This window comes from Colius striatus, chromosome 8 (assembly GCF_028858725.1).
Source record: "Colius striatus isolate bColStr4 chromosome 8, bColStr4.1.hap1, whole genome shotgun sequence".
Taxonomy (NCBI): domain Eukaryota; kingdom Metazoa; phylum Chordata; class Aves; order Coliiformes; family Coliidae; genus Colius; species Colius striatus.
In genome coordinates, this window is record NC_084766.1 from 27025617 (window position 1) to 27051971 (window position 26355).

The 26355-nt window shown below is 40.9% G+C and overlaps 1 protein-coding gene across 1 annotated transcript in view; it reads left to right on the forward strand.

Annotated features, from left to right (window-relative positions):
* The window catches only part of LOC133625939 (VPS10 domain-containing receptor SorCS3-like), a 299862-nt gene that overhangs the window by 163011 nt on the left and 110496 nt on the right, over window positions 1-26355 (forward strand). Inside the window, exon 4 of the mRNA XM_062001248.1 lies at window positions 2493-2651. Within this exon, the coding sequence (XP_061857232.1) occupies window positions 2493-2651 (159 nt within the window). The remainder of the gene's footprint in view (window positions 1-2492; window positions 2652-26355) is intronic.

A 26355-nucleotide genomic window follows, 5' to 3' on the forward strand; every position in this document is an offset into this window, starting at 1 on the left:
ACCAAGCTTCCAGCAGAAAAAAAAAAGACAATAAATAAAAAAAGGCCAGAGTCTCCCTGTCTCTTCTATATCTTGCCACATTACAAAACTATGCAGCAGTCCCTGGTGCATGACTGGTGATGGACTTTTGTTTTTGACTCTGAGTCCCCCGTTTCTTCCATCCTGCTTTGTGTAGGATCAGCCTTGCCTGGGAGGAGGGATGACAACAGAGATATTTGGTGTGTTCTTTTCTCCATTTGAAGAATGATGAATTGATATCAGAGCTGGGTGAAGTGGGGTGGGCGACTAAGGTGGCAGCACCTGCAACACCTGTATGACTTAGGCTCTTCCAGCTTTCTATCTAGTTCTTAATTTTCCTAGCTTGATGGTTTTATTATTGGCTCTTGCAACTGCTGTTACGCTTCCATAGGAACAAATTGCCTGGCTTTTTGACCCATCTGGTGGAAACATCACTTTTTCCATCTCATCTGACCCATTTCTTGAACTATCCACTGAAGTGCTGCAGATTGTGTGTGAAAGGGCAGAGTGGATGTTTTGCCTGTGTACCACATCAGGTCTACACAACTGGTAGCTGTCCTGTGCTCCTTATCTGAGGGCAGAACTCTAACAGTGACCTTTTAATATACAGCATTATTAACTTTGTCACCTTCTGCAACATCAGGTAGAAATTCTTTTTATTCCTGAAGTAGTCTTCCTTTTAAATGTAAGAGCTCTCTGGGATATCTTGTTATATTGGCAATCTTACATCCTTCCTCCATTCTGCAGAAGCAAGCCATTTGTACTAAACTATGTTGCAGTTCTCTGTCTGGCACAACATGCTTTAGGTGAACAGGGGTATACTTGGAGGACAAAATGTCTTTGAAGTCAGTCACTAGTGTCAGAAAAAAAAATCTTGAAATAGTGGGGAAAGCTTTCTTATTTGGATAAAAATTAAATACTTACTTTGATCTGATTAGAAAGAAGAAATGTACCAAGACTTCCTTCTAGGTGGAAGCCATTGGGACCTGTTCTCGAGACTAATCCCAGGGAGTCAGTTGCCAGTGGGGACGTTTCTCGTTTCCAGTGCTCTGCACCAGAGCACAATGCAAGTGTACTTTTCCAGGACTTGTGATGTGGCTTTCTGTGGGAACAGGTGGAGTTTTTTTAAGGCAGGTAAGCAGTATATGTGAGGGATGTTGAAGGAGCTCTGACTTCACCCCTGGACAATGCTCACTTCTAGTTTTAAAAGCCTTTCTTTATTTCTCAATGGAAAGGATCAGAAACCATTTACATTACATTGACTTTCCCTTAGTGGCTTCATAGAGTTAATGAGGTGTTTAAGATGAAACAAGCACTGAAATTTTTTGCCTGATCAGGATCCAACATACCAAGGATCTTACCACTCCTGGCAACTGATTTTTGCTGTTAAAATTAATGTTTTTCCCCATTTTAGTCCTGAAGTTGGAGCTTGATGAAGTTGGGTAAGAAAAGTTAACACAGACATGTGAGCGTAACAAAACTGCTGTGGATCTCAGCTAGCTGATCATTCTGCAGCTAGCTAAAAAAGACAGCTCTTGGATCTGTTTTCCATCTGAAAGGCAGTTTCTATATTTGTTTCAGCTACTGTATCAATAACCTGCTGTGTTTAGCACAGCTTTAATTTATTTCCCACAGTTTGCTGTAATTTTATGGTACTGGCATTTGCTTTAATGTGATGTCGTTTTCTCCAGATGTTAATAAGATGGTGTTAATGTTTCCACAACATTTTTCTTTATAACATTTATGTAGAGCATGCCATCTGATAATATGGAATCAACTTATGTTAAAATATTGGTAATAATTTTCTAATGAAAATTAGAGGCTCAGAAGTGTTTTCCTCCCTGTACAAATTGAGGTCAGACACTTGTCCACCCTTTGGAAAAATTACGTGTTCACTGAGTGAATTAATATCTCTTACTATGTAAGTTAGAATCATTATATATGAGATTGTGTTTGTGCACATCTGCATGAACTATTTTCAGATGGCAGTAGCTGACCCTAGTAGGAATTCTGTGTTTCCAGTGAGGTGATGCACTCATTTATAGCCCTGTGAGCTGCCAAATAATAAGCCTTGAATCTCAGGAGAGTCCTGTTGTGTGCTTTTGGAGAGAGTATTCCACATTTGGGAAGCAAAGTTGATAGACTGGAAGGGGACCAGGAAAGCCTGGTATGGCTGTCAAGTTGCTATACCCACCAAAATCAACTTTACTACCATCCTAGTGTTTTTCCTTCTTCCCAGGCTTTCTGAGTTTATCCGGATAAAAATATAGTGAAAAAAAGAAATAGTGGAATAAATCTATGACTGAATTGCTGAATAAAATGGAAGTGAAACACTGAAAGAAGGTTCTGTTTGGGAAATTCTCTGGACTGTTAACACTGTTTAATCAATGTTCTGAATAAATTTAATAGGAATCAGTGGTGTATGACCACACTTTCAAATGATGTTCAATTTCGCTTATCATTTTTCTGTTTAGATCATGCTTCTTAGTGATCCAGAGATTGAGAGCAGCATCCTTATCAGCTCTGATGAAGGGGCTACCTACCAGAAGTACCGTCTGAACTTCTATATCCAGAGCTTGCTTTTCCATCCCAAGCAGGAAGAGTGGATCTTGGCCTACAGTCTGGATCAAAAGGTGAGCAGTTGATTTGATATTTTGATAGTTCTTCAACCAGATGTTGAATGGGACAGTGTCTAGGACTGCATCTTCCAGAGATGAAGAAATTGTGATGTGTCTTGCTGATCTCACCTGGCAAGTTTAACTGCAAGAACCCACCCCGTGATTGCAAAGGAAGCTTGCTAAAGAGAGTGAAAAGCTACAGTGATTGTGATGGCTATGGAAACTTTAGTAGTGGTGCTGGTACAAAAGATGAAAAGAATCTGAGATTTGACATGACATACAGATTTGTTCTAAAAATCCATTGATTTGTAGGCCTTGGTGATTGCTGAGATGTCTTTGAAGCCTGAGCACTCAGGCTGAGTTGGTCTATAACAGCTGGCTGTTGCATGTGAGAGAGTGGTCTTTCTGCTTGTAAATGGAATTCAGTTACCTGGAAATTACTGAGCAGCAAGAGATAACAGACTCTTCTGTGCCACTTTTTAAGTCTATTTCCACTGCCTTCTGTTAAAGAATGAGACAACTACATAGCACTCATCTGTCTTGAAAGGTGCTGAGCAATGCAGATGCAATGTGACTTGTAAAGCTGTGGCTATTGAGTGTGTTCTTCAGTTCTGGAACAAGAATACTCACTACAGCGCAAAGCTGAGACGTAGACTAAGTGATCAACTTACACAGTTTAGAAAGCCTAAATCTTGCCAAGCTTTTATCTTTCCTCTCTTCTGTTTTTGACCTCCAAAGATACTGAAAAGTAAAAGCGTACTGAATAGATACTATGACTGTTTTTGGCATCATCTGTTTGTTGTATGTGTTCTGGGTGGGATTTTCAGTTCCTACTGTTAGTTCTGAAGTTTTCTAAACTGGTCAGTCTCACATCTCTCACATAAGAACAACACATTAAAATATTATGCCTCTTGTATTTGACACAATTTCCTTTGAAAGGCTAGTGTGAGTCTTTACCCAAGTAGTTACTGAGAGTATAATCAAGTAAATTACTGCTGCTGTAGTTCCTGATGCAACCTTTCCATCCACTTGTTAGCTGAACCCAGTGGTAGGCACCAAGTGGTTTGCTGCTGTTCTACTGATGATGTCTGAGTGACATTTGCAAGCGCAAAGCTATTGTAAATCTACTTCTTTCAAAGTATCAAGTCCTTACTGTATGAAGGAGTTAGTCAAATGTCAAATAGTTTTATGCACTCAGATGTTTGGTGTAATGGGCGTTTTGAAGCGGACTAGAGGCTAGAAAGACCAATCTATTTATTTGATGTCACAGAATGGTTTGATGCCACTTTTAAACTCAAGGTAAAGATTTTAAATGGTCATGGTGTTTGTACAAAGTGATGAAAGAAACAGACATCTGATGAGGTGCTCATGGATGTCAGAAGCCAGATATGACATGCTGAGTATGTGTTTGTAGAGAGATGCAGCTGTAGTGAGTGTGGAGCGTCTGCTTTGGGGTTGAAACACGGTGCTTGTTTCCAGTGCTTTGTAGTCTGTTTATGTCATGTTAGCCACTAGGAGAAATCAACATACCAAGTATGGACATGCACTTGACTCCGAGATTCTAATTGTGTTCTCCATGTACAGTAAAGCAGTAGTGGGCAGGAGTATTTTTGTTTCTGTTCTTTCAAACTAGGGCATCTGAGTGCTCACATCAGCTGTTCTCTTCTGAAAATGAACTGTGCATTAGAAACATCTTGAATCTGCTTGCCTTTTAGCCCAGGAACTGAAGAACTTTGTCTGTAGTATAAGAGCAAAGATGAGGTGCTCTGCAGCTTGTTGATTAAATGGAAATGGAGCAATGCAAAGTTCAGGCCTTGCCTTTGTGTCTGCCTTTGCATTCAAGGCCAGTCATCGTGCTCTTCTTTGGTATTCAGAAAGATGGCTTCAAGTGCTGGTTGAAAGTTGGTCTGTGAGTGGAACCATGGAAGCAGCACTTTCCCCAGTTGAATCTTTTGCTTAACAAATCCCAGGTATGGATTATGCTCAGTCACATCTTGGCTTAGGAAGAGCTGTAAAAGAATTGTCACTGTGTCTCAGAGTCATGCAGCTTCCCTGCAGTTACAGCTGATGCTGAGACAATGGCCAGTGCTGTAGCTTGTGACACCGGTGCTTTGTGAAGTCTGCCGATGAAGTCTTCTGAGAGGCCAGTGTAATACATTCTTGCCTGTCTGGAAACAGAAGTACTGCTGCAGCTGAGTGGGAACCAGAAGTCAACCATGACCTTTTGTTAGATGAGAGTTAGGTAGATTACAAGAAGAAAGTGCAGCTTCAAGTCTTGTGCAGCCTAATAAGATTGGTGTGATTGTTCTCTTCTCTTTTTGTTCTCTTTTTCTCTAGAAGCCAGATCTGGATCTCTTCCTATGCTGCTATGCCATGCTCTCTCTCCTAGCTGTGATCATGGGATATCATGCCAGTGGCAATGATCATTTGATCTCTCTGCTGCTGACCAGAAAAAAAGATATCGAGCTCCTAAAATAAGTGACTAGAGAGGCAGCAGTAGTGCTCAGTAGTTTTGAAAAGACTATCCAAAGAGATGCCATGACTGATCTAATTCTCCAACTGCAGCCTGGTTCTGCTGGTACTCCTCTGTCCTTTGTTTTTGTGCCCACTTTCCTGTGGAACTTGTGCCAGGAACTTACCTGGCACAAAACAAGTGGTGTTGGATCAAGTAGTGCTTGCTTTCTCACTTTGTGTATCCAGGTTTTTGGGATATAACAACACAAACACTTTAGATTTAAATACCTGAAAGTGCAATAAGATAGAGAGTTTATCAGTAGTCTGTAACCTGAAGGTAACATTCATCTATAGATACTGTGACAAGGAAGATGCTGATGAAAGTTGGTGGTGCAGGCACTCCTACAGTGGGAGAACCATAATCTTACACCTCTCTAAGCTTTAGAAGTGTGTTTGACCTTTAAAGTCGATTTGTAATGACTACTTTAGAGGCAGATATAAAAATACAAATCTGAAAACAAGGCAAATACATAGTTTGACTCTCAGCAGTAGGGATTATTAAGGGAAGTTCTAATCCATCCTCTTGTAACTGTGACTGTTTAAACAAATTTACAAATTTAATTTCATTTCTTAGATTAAAGCATAGCTTTCTGATTAATATTTATTTTGTTAATTTTCTCTCAATTAAAAGTAATAATATGGTGGTGTAAGCAAGCTGTGGTCAACTTGGAAATTAATGAGAACGATGAACCTGAAAATCCATTTTGTCTGCTGTGTCTTTCCACACTGTACAATGAAATACCAACAGCTAGCACCCTACAAATAGTTGATTTGCTCACTGCCTTGATCAAAACATTTTTACAATTGTTTTGTAACAATAGAAAACAATAATAAAGTTTTTGTGTGAAATAAAAATAGTCAGTGTATCAGGTTTTTGTGTGAGGAAGTTTTCCTGTGAGGTCTTCTGACCTAAAGTTCCATGGCTGTTATTCAAGCCTCTTTTTCACTCATTTTATCCTAGGCATTCCTCCTTCTTTTTAGCTGACTTCTACACATTTGACAACAATATTAGGCTGTTTACTTAATTGATTAAAAAAGAAAAGCCAACCAACTGAAAACCCCCAAACATTTTGAATTCTGTCCTCTAACAGTGTCTTTGTCCCATCCAAGCTGGTGTTTCAGAAGGTGTATTTACTGTTCCAGACTTAGAAAGTGTACTCACTATTCTAAGATGGTAGTGAATAAATGGAATCACGTAGAACTCTTAGAACTCTGTGGCTGCCTTGTGGAACCATAGTAGTCTCTGTACATATTCTCTGCACTCTGACAGAGGCCAAATGATGAGTATTTACCAGAACATGGATACCAGTTAGGTTTTTACCCAGATAATATTAACTTCCTGCAGTGTTTCAGCTTGCTTAGGAGAATACTGTGAGACCTCGGACCATGTGTATGTATCCATTACATGCAAGGCCTGTCCTCTCTTTGCTAAGCAAGGGATGCCTTCCTGTGGCACTGTTCTAGCTGTGAGTTTTCCCACTGCTTCTCCTATAGCCTTGTTGTTAAATAACCCCTAGTTTACCCCTTGCATGGATCTGTTTTTATACTCATCTGTGGACCTTTCTTATCTCACATGATTACTAGTTTAAATCCCAAGCTTCACAGCAATTTTATGTCCAAACATGACCTTCCCTTTCTTCAACAGAAAGAGCCCATCTTTTCTCAACAGAACTTCTCCTTGAAATATGACTTCCTAGCTGAGAAAGTCAAAGGCTTTCTGACAATCTTATCTCTTCCACCAACTAAATTACTTGAAAACACCATCAGTTCAGTCCTCAAATCTTTTATTACCATTCCCACATGGGTATTGTCTCTCTTCTTCCTGACTAGGGCTATTCCCAGAAACAAGAGTGAAGATTCAGGGGGAGGAATGTTGCTCAGCAGGCATTCTGAAAGCTGTTCTGCTGTGTGGCTGCTGGTTAATTCATTCATTTAAGGACAAATTATAACCACCACTATTTGTTTTCTCTTTGGAGTATCCAGAGTGTTATTGAGGATACTTTCTCAGTATGAGTTGACAGTGTAGCGTTCCAGTTCTTAATTTTTGTAACCAATTATGACCCTCCTCTGCCTTGCTGACTCTTGTATTATCAAATAAATACAGTATGGCTGAGCCAAGAAATCTGTTTGTGTGGGCACAAACTTGTAGCAAGTTCATAGACCCTAATGTCTTCTCACAACATGTAAAGCACAGACAGGAGGAATTCTTGCAGGCTTTAAGCAAGGATGAGTGGGTGTACTACACCCCCATGAGCTGCCGTGCGGCATTGCGCAATTATCAGGCCCTGGGAGGTTAATTGCATCTTGTGAGTTGAAAATCTTGGATCTCTTCCCAGTAGCTTTGTGTGTGTCTACTTTATTGATAAAATAGTGCAATCTGATGTGTGCACATGTTGGTTCTGTTAATGGACCCCTGCGGCCTTTGCCAGAAGGTGGACACTATGTAAATGTTGTAGCCAATTTTGCTGCAAGTCAGGCTGGGTCTCACTGATAGTGTCCATATGGACACTTGGATATATGAGCCAATACAAAGGGAAAGAGGGGCTTCACCCTCCATCTTGCATTTTATTGCAGAAAAAAATACAGCAAGCCATTTTTAGTGGCCGTTGTATGAAGGTGTGATGGGAAGGGGAACATGTGGAAAAGGTGTGATATTTGCAGTTGGAAAGTATTGGAGACTGCTTTGTGGAGTCCTGTGAGAGCTCAGAGTCTACCAGTGTGTACTTGAAGTATAGTTTTTGATGCTGCCATTCATAGTGGCTGGTGATGAAGATCTTGAATAGGTTTTGCATTTCTAACACTAATATTTCAAATTCCTTATGACTTGTCTCATTTATCCAAAGAACCAACTAATTCTCTATAAGCTCAACTTTCCACTCCCCAGTACCCCTTTGGGGAATGGAGCAGTATGGAGGTGGAAACAGAGGGGAGTTTTCAGCTCCATGGGATTTCTCTCAGAATGACATTGAAACTTCTTTCAGAGCAACAAGCACAACTCTCTTGCAGGAATATTTGTTTAAAAGATATTTCTTTTAAAAAGAGACAATATTAGGGAAATAGATGTTTCAGTTTTTTTCTAAATCACCATTGTTAGGAAAGGAAGGAAAAAAAAAGCAAAGAAATATGATTCCACTTGTTCCTTATGGGTCCAAGTGTGGTTGGGAACCTGAGAAGAACAAGTGAGAGACTGAAAAAGTCATTAACAGACCGATTTAAATTACCCAGCTACACCCTTATGAATTTGAGAACATTAGATAAACAAGAAGCTTGGCAATCAGTGGCTTATCCCTCCATAAGGTTTAATCTTCAGCAGGAAGAGAACAAAAGAAAATGAGTGTCTCGATATCTCTTCGAATGAGGTGATAAATAAAATGTGGAAGATAACATTCTGCTCTATCACCAAGTTGCACCTGGCAGACAGTATCAAGATTCACTGTTGAGATTCCTTCAGTGTTGGAAATGTGGCAAGTTAAGATCTGAAAACTGAATGTAATGCATGTCAGAGCCTTAGACTTGTCTTGACTAGACATTGCTGAATTTATCAAAACGAATCACAGATAACACTGGGACTACATGGGCAAGTTTTTTAGTAGCCTAGATACAGAGAGCCAGAGCCATGAAGGCAGTGCCTCTCTGCTGCCAAGTGAAATTCTCCTGTGGAGTTTGAGCCCAGGCTCCCAGTGTGACATAGGGCAGTTAGGCAGCTAAGAGTGAATTTTTGGGGGGATTTTGGTTTTTTTAGGGTTTTTTTTTTATGGTGTCCAGATGGGTGGGATGCTGCCAAAGAAATACAGTGGGGCTTACTGAGAAGAGGACAAGGCTGAATTCATGGGCACCTTATTTCTGGCAGTCATCCATCTTTGTCTGGAATTCTTTATGATGAGCCATTTCCACAGGTTTCTAGATCATTCCAGGTCAGAAGGGATCTTTAAAGACCATCTGGTCCAACCTTTCGTGGAAAGGGAGCCTAGATATATCTAGAACCCTGTCCAACCCTATCCAGTCATGTCTTGAAAGCCTCCAGTAAGGGAGATTCCACTATGCCTTTGTAGGGGTGAGATTATAGTGATTGATCTCACTGTAAAAAATGTTTTCCCTGTGCCAAGATGAAACCTCTCCAGGTGCAATTTATACTCCTTGCTTCTCATCCTCTCCATGAGCTGTGGAAAGAGGTTGTTAGACCTTTATACACACACACAACACACACACGGGGAGAAAAAGCCAACTAACTCTTCCTCCTCTTTTTCCCATCATAGTAGGTCACTGAACTTGGACGTTAGGGGAGCCCTCAGTGCCCTGAAGGTCCCTGTGTCTTGAGGTGCCTGTGATGCAGGGTTCCGAGCTTAACTCACCCTCCATCAGCTCTGCATAGCTTCACCAGCACAGAGGCTGGGAAGTTGTATTCTCCTTCATTTCCAGTAAGTGCCTCAGCCCCTGGTCTCAGATTTTCCAGTGCCTCTCATGGAAACTTAGGCACATGGGGACTTCAGGGTTGTGTTCAGGTGAGAGTATTGCATGTGGAGTTGGAAGACCTAATGTTGGACAGTGCAATTTTAAGTTAGCAGCTGCAGACTGCAGATGGGCTGAAGTTAAACATTGTGTGCTGTTGTGTGTCCAAAGTGAGACATGACTCCAGCGCAGGCTTGTAGGTTTTCTTTCCTTAGGAACTGAGGTATGGCGTTGATGAGGAGAGGTGGATTGGTGGCTGCAGCAGGCACCCAAAGCTGTCAGCTGGTCTTTGACAGCAGTCCTGGTCCTGGAATTTAGCTGTAACTCTAGTTGTCAGAAGCCTGAGTAACTTCTGCTTTTATCAGCACCAACTCGAGACTGCACCTCTTGCTTTTCTTAGCAAGATGTGAACATTATATTTAACAAGGAAAACAAGCTCTTTCTGCTCCTGCATGGATCCTCGTGGTAGAATCACCATTTCATTGTATGGTATGAGAGAATGTACTGGGGCTAATTTATCATCATGGCTCGTTGATATCTGAAGATCATGATGACTGTGGTTTCAGTCTTATGGATACAATGCTCAGCTTTCAAATTTATCTTGCACCAGTCATTTGGCATTTGAGCATCCTGCAGAGTGAAGCTGGAGGCACACCTAGTGCATTCTTTGTGTCACCTAAAGGGGAAAGAAATTGAGGAAGCTGCCATTATGACAATTACTCCTCCAGGTCTATCACACTGAGGAATGAAATAAAGTGAGTATGTGGCCCAGCTATAAAGGAACACTTAGTGTTTTGTGTTTAGTACAAGCCATGTTAGAATAACTACTCTTCAAATCCTTACTATACTGAGTGTTCCATTGTATTGCACATTCATATTAAGAAGCAATCCCTGCCCCAGACAGTTTGCAATTAAACGTGAAGCTGACAGACAAAGCACTGTCCCTGGAGTATCCATAGTGTATTCAGGCACAGGTCATTAAAGTGTTTCATTGCCTAACTACCACTGAGAACTATTACAAAGTCAGAGACTGAACCCAGATAGAGTCCTGTTCCCATGACTTAGCCACAAAAAAGCCTTTCATCTCTTTGCCTTTTGAATGCTCTTCTGAGAACATCAGGTTCTACAAACATATCATGTGTCCTCCACTGGTCAAGCCACCTGCCAGCAGCTCTCCTAGGCAGACAGGGCTCCATCAAACAGATAAGCTGAAATGTTAGTAATGTTTAAAAAACCCAAACCAAACAAGAAACTCACCCCACCAAACCCTTGAGATTGGGAATATTTAAAGGCAATTTACAGAAGTCCATTCTTCAATATGATAATGAACTGAAGAATCAAAATCACTTAACTTCATTTACAAATCATGAATATGTATCAGTGCCTTTAAATGAAAGGAGACTAAAACAGATATAGTGTTTGTTCAATTCATTAAAAGGAAGACAATTTATCAGGAGATTTTTTTTCACACTCTTAAACCAAAGCTATATGCAAATGTAGGGAAATCAAAACCTTGCGCTAATTCTGCTGCATGATGAATATTTTTATAATCCTAATTAGAGCCAGTCATTTAGTTCAGCAATTTCCCCCAATCTAGCCAATTTGAAATTAAAATAGATGCCTTGATTACAAAACTCATTAGCAAAGAAGCACCCTTTTTGCTAACCAGTTCATTTGGAATGCACAAACTGAATGAAGTGAGGAGCACTTGTGTTGTCAATTGCCGTAAGTGAAGTGAGCCTTAATTGTTAGCATTGTGAAGTATTTGTATTGCTGCATGTTTCATTGCAGTATAATATATCATTCATTAAATGCAACAAAAGCAGTTTTTAAATGATTTAATTAAGTGGTGTTGGTGCACCAGGTAATTTTTATAAAGTCAAATGTCACAATTGCTTGCATTTGAAGTATTGATGGGCATTAGTGTCAGAAAGAAGACATATGACTCTGCATTTATCATTCTAATTATGGTAAGCCTGGCAGTTCTAATAGGAGATGAGAAATTAGATTATGCAATCCTCTCTCTACTTCAGGAATGCCCAATGAATTTTGTCCTAACAAAACAGAAAACTTTGGGCTTTTGCTGATTTGTGGCGACAAAAATGAAGTAACTGCTCATGAAACTTGGTTTAGCTAGAACATGCTTTCCTGTTGCTTTTTATTTATGTTTTATTTTTTACTTCATGAACAGGTTTTACTTTGAAAAGGAAAGCACAAAGATAAATGGAGCGAGACACATTTGATGCTTGAACGTGCTCTTCTGCTGAAGCAACCTAGTTTACTGTGTAACAGAGTAAGCATCATATGGCTTATTCTTGGGCCATGCTAAATCATGGCTGTATATTGATTTTATCTGAAGCCTAAGTGGAGTGAGGGGTGGTTATAAATATAGCAGTTGGGAATAAACATGAAGGTATGAAGAACGTTGAAGAATAAGAACACCAAGGGCATGATTTATATTGCCTGATTGTAGAGATCTTAAATTTAGCAATGTATACCTAGGTGCCGAGGCTGCACATAGTTGCTGGTGATCTACTGAGTGGTTTTGATTGATTTCTGGAAGCAAATGTAGGTGACTACTTTAGGATGAGGTAAATTGTACCTTAGACTCGTTTGTATTGACTCGGCCTCCACTGGCTGTCAGGAAGTAATTTCTTTTGCTGGGATGTAACTATTTGTATTATTATCTGAGATTAGGGGACTTGAAACAACCCTGCTATCTGGATGTGTGCAAAATGGATTACAATTGAGATGATTCCAACTGGATCAAAGCAACAAAAACCGTTGTTTCCTGGTTCCTGCCATTGTGCCTACAGGTTATAATGATCCCCTGCCCTGGAGGAGAGAGCAAACCATGATATGTAAACAAAGCTGGAGTTTCCAGATGTGATTTTTTGTTTCTTTTTGTTTCTTTATCAGTTTGTGTGGATGTGAGTTACAGATGTGAGTTACCTACCAGGCTGCTTCAGTGAAATGAGATGAATCCAAAAGGGTTTCCTTTGCTTTATTTTCCTTTTTCCCTTTTTTTTGTTTCTCTTTTTCTTTCTTTTTTTTTGTTCCCTCTTTTTTTTTGCATTACACATTGCTTTTCAAAGCTCTGTTTCAGTATTTGCTTGGCCTGATGGCAACATTAAGTGTTCTTGAGCAGAGTTGCAGATTGTATCACTTGCAATTGAGGAAGGAGCACAATTCAGCCCTTGACTGCACTCAGGTGTCTGCAGGTGTTGACCACAGAAAGCTTCAATCTGGCTCCTTTCCTCTCATTGAATTGACCCAATGTGGTGCTTGAGTTTAGAAGTATGATATTCCAGGACAAGGAACAACAGGATGAATTTTACCTGAAATATCACAGCTGAAGGAACAGAGAGGAGCCTGTAACAACAAAAATAAACTTGTGTGAATTGTCATGTAGTTTTCATTTTGAGTAGCACTGCATATGGGCAAATCTGACCCCAGAGGCAGCAAAATGATTTAAATTAATTTTAAGGTTATGCATAAATACTTTTGAGGATTAGGGCTTGTATGTAAGCCTTTACACATTAGGGTGTGAAGTGGTTATACAGACAGGTTCTCACTATTGCAAAGTGCCTGCAAAGACAAGAAGTCATGCATGAGCTTTCAGTGTTGGGATTTTGGGTTTTGCTATTTGCTTGAGTTTTACTGCTCTATTGTCTGTCTTTAATGCTTCAGGACCTTAAAGTCATAGCTTGAGAAAGATGGGTTTGCCGGCACCTGAAATTATCACTGTAGGCACATAGAATTCAGTAGAGAGACACTGTTTAATTCCTTTAGACTAAGTATGCTTTCTGGAAGGTGGTGATTAAGAAGCTGTTATGTTTTGTTAACCAAGAAGGCTCATCCTTTATCCAGAAGGATTTCGGACCCAGCATCTCCCATTACTGTCAGTGGTTCAGGCAGCTGAGAACTGTTGGAAGTCTGCCTGACAGGGACTATTCTTTCTGTCTAAGTAATGGTGGCACTAATTAGTATTTGCACATTGCCTTGACAATACAAGACCTTGCTGTTTGGAAGTATTGCACATTAGGATGTCAGTGGGCTACTTAAAACAATACTTGAATCTTGAATGTCCTCAAAGATGAGTGACTGGGACGGGAAAGACCTGTATCCTTGAGGGATGAATGATACTAAAAAGTGAAAGTACAGTCCTTCCCTTCCATGCAAGCGCCTGCACATGCCTATTTGTTAAGTAGTCAGCAACCAAGAGCTGGAGCAGTCTGTGAGGGTGCTTCCTGAGGAATGCATTTCTGGGTGTCAGATCATAAGCTTGCAAGCTTGCAGTCAGCAGTGGGAATTGAAGGCTGGGCCCTGCACTCAGTTCTGCTTCTAAGGCAGGAGTGTTTTGGCTTCTTGTTAGCAGCTGCTGAACCTCTGGCATTGTGGCATAACCTGATAAAAGTGCTAGTTCCTGGGAAGAGGACTGTATGAACCATCCAGGATCGGGAACCTTTGGGAAGTGTACAGTTCTGATCCTGACAGAGCCTTGGCTGTAGTGCCAAGGATCAAAATCTTTGCTGCTGTTTTGCTTCTAGCCATGCTTTCCATTGCAATTGAGGATGTGTGTGGCCCAGTCAGGTCATCACATCCTACAGCCTGGCTGTGGACCACAAAGCAACAGTGACTTAATTTCAGTCGAGCTCTGTTGATACAGTGGCAATAACTGCATAGTGCTTTCCTGCTGGGCATGTCACATCCATCTAACAGGACACCATTACTGTATCTTATCTCCATCAGGGTATTATAAACATCTTATACAGGTGAGAGATGTGTATCTGAGAGCTAAAGGAACTCCAGAAAAGGAGCAGGAGGGAGCTGGGATTTCCTCTCCACCACTGTGTGGTGAATCATAACTAGATTTTGCAAATCTTGGGATGCTCTAGTGATTTTTGCACCTTGCAGTTCTTAGTAGATCCCTTCATGCCATAACCAGGAGGACTCTGCTTTACTCATCAGTGTCAGTGTTAACAGTTACAGTGTCTTGTCCTGGTCATGTTACCTACCACTGTCATGCAAAGGGTATTTAAAAAGCTCAGAAAACACAGCTTGATGGTTGCCAATAGAGAGGCAGAGTCAACAAGGCAGCAAGAGAGGCTGAAGGGAAGTTGAAGCACAGGAAGACAAACTGCACTATACAAGGTTAACCAGCTAAGCAGTGACAGAGCTGCAACGTTGCCCAGACTTCTTAAAGCGTGGGCTGTTTTCCTTTCCACTATCCCAGGTGGCCCTACAGAGATGTCACAGTACTTCCCTTTCTTGCAGCCTTGGCTTCAGGCTGTGGCAGCACTTCCAGGGTGGTTGCAAAGGGGACCCCATGTTGCAATTTTACATCAGCAGGTGCTGTATTTGTAAATATGCCACAAGGCAGAGAGGACCCTTCTTTTATATTGGGGCACAGCAGTATGCTAAAAAGCTAAAAATTTAGTGGCTATTCTGTTAAACAGATTTCTGTAATACTGGAAACTCTTATGTGGCCCTAGTTTTGTCTCATATTGCCCTTTGCTAATAGGTTTCTTTCTGTCTCTCTCCCATCCCACTTTTTGAGTCGCTACAAATCATCCCTGACTCCAGTGCTTGGTTTCAGCAGGGAAATGGACTGTTTCTGATCTAATAGCACACCTGAGCTGCTTTACAAAAGATGTGTGCAGTCATATGTGTAGCAACTGAAATGCAATGTGAGTCCGTTGATTTTAGTAGGGAAATGCTGATTTACGTCACTGGAGGATGTGGCTTGAAAACGTGTAGTATTCTGTTCTCACAGAAAACAAGGTAGATGTAGATTATTCCTTCCAGTTGTTTTTGGGTTTTTTTTCCCTAAAATCTGCCTGCTGACAGATTCAGAGTCCTTGAGCTCATCTGCCTGTGTACAAGCTCCTGCTTATGTTAAGGCAATTATTTGTTTCCATAGTTCAACTCTGTCATATAAAAATTCACCTTGTTTTTCTTCTCTTTTTCCTCCTTCCCCCCCCCCCCTTTTTTTTCCCCCCCCATTCTGATAGAAGCTGCATGTAATCAATATCATTCTGGGAAATAAAGGTGCCAGAAGAACTGCTGTAAGTCCTTTGTCCCCTCAGTAGGCACAGATGATTCAGATGTCCCATACCCAATGTGGGTTTCAGCTTTTTGTACTCATTGCTTCAGTGGTGAAAAAGGAGGCCAATGCCTAGATTTCTGGTCTATCACCTCAGAACTAACGAACCCAAGCAAGAAGTCATGAGTTGAACCCTTGAAAGTCATGAGTTTGACATGAAAAGATCAAGATTGTGTTTGAATGATTTTATTTGTCCTCTCTTAGATTCCTCTTGACACTTCTGTGATTAGGAAAGGTGGGAATCACATTTGTCAAATACTTCCTCACAGTTAATCCAGGAAGCTTTATCTTTAAAGGGGAAAAAAAGAGCAGCAAAAAAGCCAAGATTTTCATAATGTCCTGACTCCAGCACTGTCCTGCTGGGGCCCATTTATTCTTCTAAGGCAGATCTTTATTCATCCTTGCAAATGCTGCATAGCTTCAGTTGCATATTGGTGCATATATCAACCTGATCTTCCATATAGGTTATCTAGGGGAAGACTGGTGACCTGTCTGTTTGAGGTGTGTACACATTTGTCTGCATGTTTGAATTTTTCCAGTAGAAGCCCCACAACAGTTTTGTGACAGTTACAAGAAGTTCTTCCAGTGTAATAAAATTCATGAGGTTTCTGCTCAATTGATTTTTATAGGACCATGGGTGGCTATAAAGGGAAAGTTAGGGCATGATGCACGAAAATTTTGGCAAATTCAAAGGATTGTGAATATGATAAAAGAAGGAGCTGAGGCACCAAAATCAAGGATGATATTTTTGAGAGAAGGACAATTGATAAAACAAATAACAATACTTGGAACCATACAGAAAATCCTTGAGAGGAGGAAAACCTGATCCTTCCCACAGCCTCCTACCTCAGGCACCTCATTTCTGCCAGAAGCTCAGCGATAATAAACTGTCTGAATGTAGATTTGGTAGCATTTCATACTTGCAGTGTTCAAGAGATAGCAGCACGTACAAATAGCATGTTAGCAGAATATACTGTACCCAAGGGGACTTTTCTGCTGTATAGGAAGAGAACAATAATGTCATCAAAAGTTTTGCTGCCAAAACAGAACTCTGGTTTTGTCCTTTGACTAGCACAGCACTTGCTTCAGGCCAGTTGATTTCCTCAGATCTTGATGCAAGTCCACAAGAGTCATGCACAAATACCCAGTGGCACAAATGTGACAAACCTGAAAGTTCTGCTGCACAGTTGAGTCTGATGTTCCCCTGCTTGATGAATTGTGTTTTTTTCTCTAGTGACAGCATGGAGAAGGCTGCTTTATTTTTCTTTTGCAGCCTTCAGTGATCTAATGAATTATACTGTACCATCACTGTGAACGTTGGTTAAATTCTCATTAAAGTTATGTTATATGAAGTTTGGTGAATTGTTGACTGCAGCTTTTGCCTTGAATTGGATTTGTTTATTGTTGGGGTTTTCTTGGGGCTTTTTTCCTTCGCCTTGTTCCATAAAGTGGATTGAAGGTACCTAGAGTTTGAATTAAATGAGATAAATAGCTCAAATCTAGATACCACAGAATATATACAAACCTAGAGAGCTGCTGAGAGAGGTTAGAAAAGAGTGGTTTTTTTCTTGCATGATCTGCAATTGCAGATTAATTTATTCCAAAGGTAGAATTTTACACTGTTTGATGGCAGGACCTGGATGATGGATGAATTAGAGATGACACTGTAAATGGTGTATTCCTGGCAGCCCGAGGGGATCCCTAAAACATGCGAGTTTCTCATTTGGTGATTTTTCTGTCAGTGATGCCTCAGTGCAGTGACAGTTTCTGCTACAGCTGTCAAGCTAAATTGTTTCTGATGGTGGCTGGCATTTGCAATGATGCTGTTCATTTGGGTTCCTCCTGTAAACATCTGTATGCTGCCCTTCATGCCAGGGTGTTTGTGGTTTTGTCAGTCTCCTTTGCACATTTGGATCAGGATGAACTGGGTCACTGTGAAGTACAGGGAGGGCACCATCTCTTGTCTTCCATGAGACCACTTGCTGTTCAAGGTGAAGGAGAGGATGTCCCCTGGAGCTTGGCAGGTTTGAAACTCCTTCCTACACATGATCTCTGCCTTTTGGCCATGTATGTGTAGAGGTAGGTAGATGCCTGTGTGATCAGGTTCTGCTTTTCCTTTCAATAGTTTTCTGTTGTCAAGACATGGATTGGCAGGGAATCTGGCCAGTGAGAAATCCATCTAGAAAGAGATGAACTTAATTACCCCACAGGATTTTAAGAGTGTTATAATAAGAGCAGTGCTGGAGAACATCTTCAAGCTATCAGAGCCTCTGGTGGAGGCTGGAGCTGGCTGGGGAGCAGGAGAGTGAGGCTGAAAGGAAGTTGGAATGAGGTTATTATGTTCAAGCTTGCAGAAGCAGGTTTACTTTGACACTCGAGGCATCCAATGAATCAAGATATATTGGCCATTTCATCTTAAATTTCAGCTGTCTTGATTTATTATTGGACAGGGTATGAGAGACATGTTGAAGATGGCCTAAAAGAATGAATTATAGAAGACGGTACAAGAGCTAGGGTTTTGGAGTAGGAGATGATATTTACTGGAGTTCTGTCTTCAACACTATCAGAATCTGGAGTTCTTTACCTTGTTTTATAATTTCTTTTATCCATTGAATACATTTCACAGTCACAGTTGTCCTACGGGTGTTTTTGTGTTCTATTTTGAGGGCACAAGAGTCCCATCAACTACTACAGAGGGCCTTTCTCTGGGATGGTTTAGTCCAGTATCTGGCCTTGGAAGAGGGATTTGTCCAAGTGCAGGACCTGTACACTTCCGAAGCAGTGGCCATTCATCCACTGTAGCTTCCCAGAAGCCTTTCAGGATAGCACTGGGTTACATCCCCATGAGCAAAAGAGTTGGAGGTAGCATGATGTGTTGTGGCAGCCTACAAATGTCTCCGTAAGGCCCAAATGGAAGAATCCAACTAGAGTGAATCCAGTAAAATTCCAGTTGTGCCTTCCTTCCTGACTTACAGATCTCCTAACAGGTAGAGCTGAGAATATGACACTTTGGCCCTTTTGCAGACTAGATTGCCATGAGAAGTAATAGATGCCAGCAATAAAATGTAAAGGAAGTGATTAAAAATTAGTATGTGCAATTCTTGTATTGAACTGTCTTAGAAAGTGTATGTAGGAAGGGTTTCTAACGATTAGAAATGTCTGTCTCTGCCTTCTCACCAAAGCTTCCCATTCCTGTAGTGTTTCCCTGCTCATATACAGATATTCTGTGCTTCCTTTTTGCAATCCCAGGAGAAGTTCTGCACATTCAACCCTCAGAATCTCTCACCTTGGATCACTTTTATTATTACCTTTTCCTGACTTCTCTCCAACTTACCAAGCACCCGTGCCTGTGATGCATTTCTTGGTGTGTACTGCCTTCCCTCAGACTGGGTGAAACCTGTACTGTGGAGAACAAAATGCTTAGCGGCTCTGAATGCACTATGCTGGCTTGTGAACCTGCTGTGATGATGTGCTAATGCCACTGAGCAGAGAAACCCCTCCAGCTTTGTTACCATGTGTGCATGCAGAGAGGCTGCAATGATCTCTGGCAGCAGAGAAGGGTGGTATCAGAGTGGGAATAATTGCAGCAGCTTGTAGTTATTCAGTGCCCATCCACAAGCTTCCTCAGTCATCAGAAAGTATACATTTTGTTTATCTCAGCCTTTGCTCACCCTGATTTTAGGTGCTTATAAGAAATGTGCTTGGCACAATGGGCCAGTGTGATGTTGCTGTTTTCTCACTTTTCCTAAGGATGACAAGAGCTACTTGTCAGCTTTTGACATCTGGTAAGATCTCAACTGAGTTCCTTCTTCTGTTAGGAGAGATGCAGTTTCATGGTCCTAAACATTTTGCAACAATCCCTTCTTTGCCACATAAATCCCTGACAGAACCCTTGGCCTCAGGCTGAGGGGACACAGTGTCCTCCTAAGGTGAATGGGGTAGAAGAATGTGGATAGTTTCTGAGATAACTCTGACTTTGTGAAGAAATAAGAGTTACACAACACCTCTGAGAAGCAAGCTCTTAAAGGCCCGTGAAGTTTGCTGTTCTTCAGCTGGTGAGAGGGTGACATCCACTCTCTTCCAGGGCTCACCTGGAGTGGAGCAGCTTTACAGAATTTTCACCTGTGTGAGCTGGGTGAGTTTCATGTGTATGTCTGCTCAGTGTCTGCAGGGTGATGAGTCACCTGAGAACTCTCTTGAGTAACCTCACTTGCCTGTCAAAATGCTGATGAATGCAAAACTGAAGCTGAATTGTGTGGCAGGTGTGTGCGTTAAACAACATAACAATTTAACATGGAGCAAAACACATCGCTTTAGTTTTGGCAAAATTACATGTTCTGCTTGAGCCCAAACTTGTATTTATTTCTTTCAAGTGATTTGAATTTTTAGACATAAAATACTGTCCTAACAGCAGTTTCAAACCTTTTTCATTAATGCCTGGGTACATGCTTTCAGAATTTATTTTTCCACATAAAGAAATAGTTCATCAAAATATTACATGAATTTGAAAGGTGGTTTGGTGGTGTCAGATCTCTTTCTTTCCCTAGTGTGAAAAAACCCCTCTCGCATTAAATCCTGTTCTGTGTAATTTAGAGGTTACCCTAGAGATAGCACCACAGGGTTTTATAAAGGAAGGAGGAGAGGAAGAGCAGTGCATGTGATTGTAGTTTTATGACCCACTTTGGCTAATGTCTGAGCCTCTTTTGCTTTGCCCGTTGTAGTCTTATGCTCAATAAACATGAAAGATTGGTCTGTAATAGCAACGAATGTACCCAGACGCTTGCACTGTAATTAAAGGCATATATCACACGATAAAGCACATTTGAATGAAAAATCTTCCCATTAGACATGTGTTTCCCATTTATTTCCCCTTATTGTTAAACTTTTGGAGTATAAGCATTGAAGGAGTGTAAGGAGTGGTTTTGAAAGAGCTACAGTGTGGAGCCCTAGGCACAGACAAGATTTTTCTCTTGGGCTGGAGGACACAGAGCTCCTTGGTGCAGGCTGACCTGCATGGGCCCATTGGCTATATCCACATGGTTGATGCATCCAGTTAGCACAGACCTTGGACCGAAAACTGCATAACGATTTTTAAGCTGAGAAGAAGCTGGGCAAAGGGACCATCCTGGCTTGGAGAGGGAAATGTCAGCAGCCGTTAGAGCTGATTCAGTATTTTGTCACTGCTAAAGAGCTGATCCTGGGGAAAAAGAGAGCAAAGCAGTAGCTGAGGACAACAGGAGCAGCCTGCAACCCTCCTCTGCCTCTGGCTGAGCCTATGGGATGCCAGTGGAAGAAATATTGGCTAAGATCTCTCCTAGTGTACCTTGCAGACCCTGGTAGCTGGTAGCAGCTTTGCCACCTCCACCCCATTCTGATCTCTTCCTTCCTTCCTCATCTCTGTCCCTTTCTGTGTCTAGTCTTGCTCTGTGCTCTGCATCACTGATGCAAGAAACTATCCCCCTTGCATGGCATGTAGCTTGCCTTATCTATTATGTCTCAATCTGTTCTCAAACTCTAGTTTCGTGTTTCTGGATTTTTAGCCCCTTTCATGTCTTTAGCTTTCAGTAAGTCTTGTTAAAAGTCTTTGTTAAAAGCACTCATCAGAAGGGGGATTATTGGCCACACATTGTTTGACTTTAACCCTCCTCCAGACACTAGAGCTGATTTTGGAAAAAGAATGTAATGAAAAAAGGAATAAATAAGCAATCAAAAAAGTGATCCTTCCCTCAAAGTGATATTTCTATTTACAGTACTTTTTGCAAGTTGCTAAAGCTAAATTATTTAGAAATGATTGAAATGTCTTTTGACTGACCAAAGTGAACATATTTTTTTCCCTAGATTTTCAGTTTAAGAAAAAAAATCTGACAGTAGTACTTATCCTAGTTATGAACCATTCCAGCACTTTCTGAGGTGAAGAGAAAGGAGGAAAAAGAGAGGAGTGGGGTTCCTTTTTTGACCAGGACTGAAGCACACCTTAACTTTTTTAGTGATACTCATTTATCTTACTTGTAGCCCATCTTGTAGACTTCTTGTTCCATTACAAACCAGTCATAAAGTAGAATAGCACAAGATATGCTGTGCATTCAGCAGAAATAGTAAGTTTTTGTTTGAGTATGCTCAGTACCAATTAGGCTTAAGAGAAACTGAAATGTGAACTTTTTTCCCACAGAGAAGCAAAGAGAGGCAAGTTTTAATTTGAGCATCAGGTTTAAGCAAACTGCACTGCTGTGAGTGGATGCATCAGGCAAAAGAACTTTTTTACACTATAAAACATGACAAAACATGAAACATGTCATCAGTGCATTGTCTTAGCCCTACCTGTTTCTTTTATAAGGCAGGTCTGGGTTGAGCTATATAATTACAACATGAAGTCAAACATTTCCTAAGTGTTTGGACGTTGTGCAGAAAATCTCTGACCAATTTCTTGCAATAGTAACAATAGAGTCTGAGTTTGTTTTTCCTGAAGACCTACTTTTGCCAGCCAGTATGTGAAATATTTCAGTATTATCCCAGCCTCTGATACTCTTGTTTTTCCTCTCTGTATGAGACAGATTATGAAAATGTATTTTGTATTTAATTTCTGTCTAGACCAGTTTCTCATAAAAAATAATCTGTTTTCAGTGCCCTTTCTACTGGTCAACATCTGTATGATGAATGAGAAGCTCTGGTGAGTCTCAGACACGCAGAAGTCTGTAGACACGTTTTCTTTCCATGCCTAAGACAATTTAGCTGTACCATGCTAGAGAAGAAACTTGGGCTGTAATGAGGTCTATTGATGCAGCCTTTAATCACCTGGAAAGGAAATCAAAGCAGAGAGATAAACTGGCCCATTTGTTTTCATTACAATTACTAGTTTTTACAACTCTGTGTAAACAAAGCACATAAATGTGCTGGTAGACTTCTTTCTCCTAAGCTCAGCTCCACCAGCTGTTACACAAATCTTTTGGCTGAAGAAGTGGGATTTATTTTTAGGTTCTTTAGTGTGGCATTCTCAAAGATGTCTTACCTGAATTGTGATTTCCAGCAGTGTGTGGTTGGAAGGTCTCTAAAGGTCCAGAAACACTTCTAAGCTTCAGGTCTTGATTCCTCTAGAGCCCCATCAAAGCAAGGTGGCAAAGACAGGTGTTTCCCTGGAAGGAGGTGGAAGAATCAAGTACAGATGATATTGTTTTTGAATTGGTCATCAACTTGAAGGTGACATTAGCCCTTGGGTCCCCTGATGGTCACTGATTGCTATTCCAGAGGTGTCTCACTAAAGCCCAGACTGAGGGAGATGGTGGAACAGAGGAAGGCCCTAAATCTTTCCTTGCATGCAAAACCCCCTCCATGGCAAAGGTTGCTCCTGACCTGGTTTCAGACACCCAACTGATGCATGTTAGACCTGAGTCCTGTTCCTATTACGCTGAAAGTAAAATGTCCTGCCTCACATGTGAATCTGAGAAAGGAGGCTGCATAGACCTCACAGCTTAAACATTATACTGGTGCTGTGAAAGGGAGAGGTATCCATCTGTCCTCAAAAAAGGAAGAATGGAAGATAGGCAAGGAAGGTAAGATGAGAGATGAAAGATGTGATATAGATGTAGGGCATGTTTCTGTAGTACCAACTACTGCCTTCATGGCTACACCAAATCTATCCTCTCTGTCCTCTTACCTAATTCATCCGGATTCTGTCATCTTTCGTTTCTCTGCTCTGGTGAGGCTTCATGGTCTGCTCTATTCTCAGTGGCTGAGGGTGACTGGTGGCTTCTGGATGGTTGCAGGGGATATCCACAAGTGGATTTAGCATGTGAGGCTGGAAGAAGGAGAAACCCCCAAATTTTACAAGTCTCAAATTGAAAAATTAATAAGGGGAAATGACTTCTACATTGTGGGTATTGGTTTGAAATCTTTGGGTCAAACTTGGCTATTGGGGAGTTTACTGTCCCAATTTGGGGGGGATTTGGGGATCTGATTGCTATTTGTATGAATGAGAACTTCTAGGTAGATAGTGATCTCAAGCATTCAGCTGGAGCTGAAGGAAAAAGACACGATTTTCAAATGATGAAACAATACAACAGAAAAGAAGAAAGAATAGTTTGGCAGCTTGGAATTTCTGTGCTAAATTTAACTAATGGAGAGCATGGCGACTAGATGGATCTGACTGTCAGGACTAGTCTTCCAGTGGTTGAGTAGGGTAGATGTTATTTTAGAGTTAAACGAAATGAATAGAAGATAACAGAGGTAAACACAATTATTACTCATCCCTTTCACTTGCTGGAGCAGTTATCTCCTACAGTGCAGGCTCTGTTGTTTTGGCTTTTATTTTGCTAGGTAAGGGCAACTTTATTAAACCCTACTTGTGTCTAATTTTAGACATGGAAAAAAAGGGTATTTCTTTGCAGTGGGTGAAGTGAGGACTATCCATTTATTCTATAGAGTATTGTTCAAAACCTTTGCATTTTTTTTCTGGTGCAGTACTCAGCTGCTTAGGGTGCCTTTTGAAAAAATGTTGATGTTGTCATCTCCTGAAACATTTTCACCACAGTTTGAATTAGTTGCACATGACTCTCTTCTTCCACATGCTGGGTCATGTCTGACAGTTGCCATATATGGCTTCTCTGTTCTGTACTGTCAAGACTGAAAAGTATTGTGAGTTTTTCTTCCACTTCATTTTCTTTCTAGGAATGAACTTTTGGATGTGTTAATAGTGACACCTTCTTCTCCTTTGGTAATTTTATCTGTAACACAAAGTGTAGAGAAAAGTTGCACCTTGCAATTTTCTGTGTTGTTCACAACTGTTTTCTCAGTTTCTGAGCCTCTAATTGGTTTTTTTTCAGTGATGGTGGTTATTTTCCCTCTGTAGAGAAGATATAAGACTCTGTAACAGACTTGCTTTTCTGAATTACTCTTTGCAGGCCGCTTGCATACAGTCCAATTTCCTACAGAAAAGTTGACCTAATTTTTTTTCTTTCTTCTGTCCCAGTTTGATTTTTTTGGCAGGAATCCTCCACACATCTTGTAGATTTTTCCCACCAGCTCTGGCTGAGAAGATGTTAGTTTGCTTTTGTGCTTTTCTGGGATCAGAGCCATCTTTTCATGTCAGCTACAACCCAAGCTACTGCTCGGGATCATGATCTTCTGAGGACATGGCAGGACAGGCTAATCTACACCTCCTTGTACATCATGTTATCATGAGTCGGCTGCTGCCCAGTAATTACTCTGGGCTGACTCTACCTGCTGGATTAATATGAATACATCTTTCCATCATCAACTGGATGTATTGTCTGGGGGAAGTATAATTTTGTGCATAATAAAATAATTGTTCCTTTAAGTGCATATAATCCAGCTGTTCTTCAGTTTATCTGACACTATTGTTAGCACTCCAGTGTTGGTTGGCAGACAGAAACTATTCTCACCAGATGTTTGTTCAGGCCAATAGGCCTCACTTCGTAGTGACAAAGAGTATTTGATTTTATTTGAATATAAACTTTGCATGTATGTTCCTGATGCCCTAATGCTTCTTCTGTGTTTGAGCAGGAAAGTCTATAAATATCAGAGCTCCCAAATTTCTGTAGTCTGGTGTCTATTGCTTCTTAATCTACATGATACCTTCAGGGTGCTTCTTGCTGTGGTAAAGTGTACCCAAGCTGTTGCCTGCTTTGCCTTTCTTCAGTTAATGCTGAATCTTCAGTCTTCAGCTTGCTTCCCCATGAAGACCAAGGAGGTCAATTTGGGAACAGGAAACCTGACATGAAATCTATCTCCACTAAATCATCCATCTATGGAGGGGTTATCTCTTTCTGCACTAGGCACTGTGTACTTTTTTAGTGTCTATGGAGAGAAATGGAGGCTTTTAAGTCATTGAGTAATAACCAATTTTAGAAGTGTACTGTAGCACACTGTAATGTGCTTTAGAAGTGCCCGTTTCAGCCTGGTTTTTTGCCTGTCTAAAAATGAGCCTTGGTGACTACCTCAGACATGGATGACTAACATCAGGGGCTTGAATCTCTTTATGTGGTTTCTGTGTTTTTCCTTCATTGCATATTCTTCTCCCCTGTCTCCATAAGTGGAATTTAAGCAGGCCAGTTTCTCACACTGCGCCAGTCCTAAGAAGCTTGACATCTTCAGTAATATCATCCTTTTGTATTTTTTTGCTAGTTCTTATTGGGAAAATAAATAAAACACCCAAACCAAATTATCCCAGTGCCAAACAAGATCATCCAAGCAACCCAGCAGGATGGTTCACTGTGAGAGTTTGTCCTGGATAATTGCAACAGCATGGAGACATTTTTCATATATAACACTGTGCATGCATGTGTGTTTGTCTAACTCCTTCCTTTTCAGCTCTGAAGTTCTGATTGTGTTCTCTGGCATGTATTTGTGACACAGAATCTGACACCAGGGATAAAGCTTCCTATTTAAGGGGTTTACAGCTTATCTCAGAAACAGACAGTGTCAAATTAAATGTTGCAAATGTTCTTAGACTACGGATAAGCAGCATTCTGTCTGTGGTATATAATATCCTCATGATTCAGAGTTGTGGTAAGCAAGACAAGCATGAGTTAAGGTTCTGTCCTGTGATGAAATAAAGTTGTACATCATTTAGGCTGCCAAGGTCTTTCCTCACACAGCTTGTGTGTTCTTGGTAAAAGACAAGACTGTGTTGGTGGA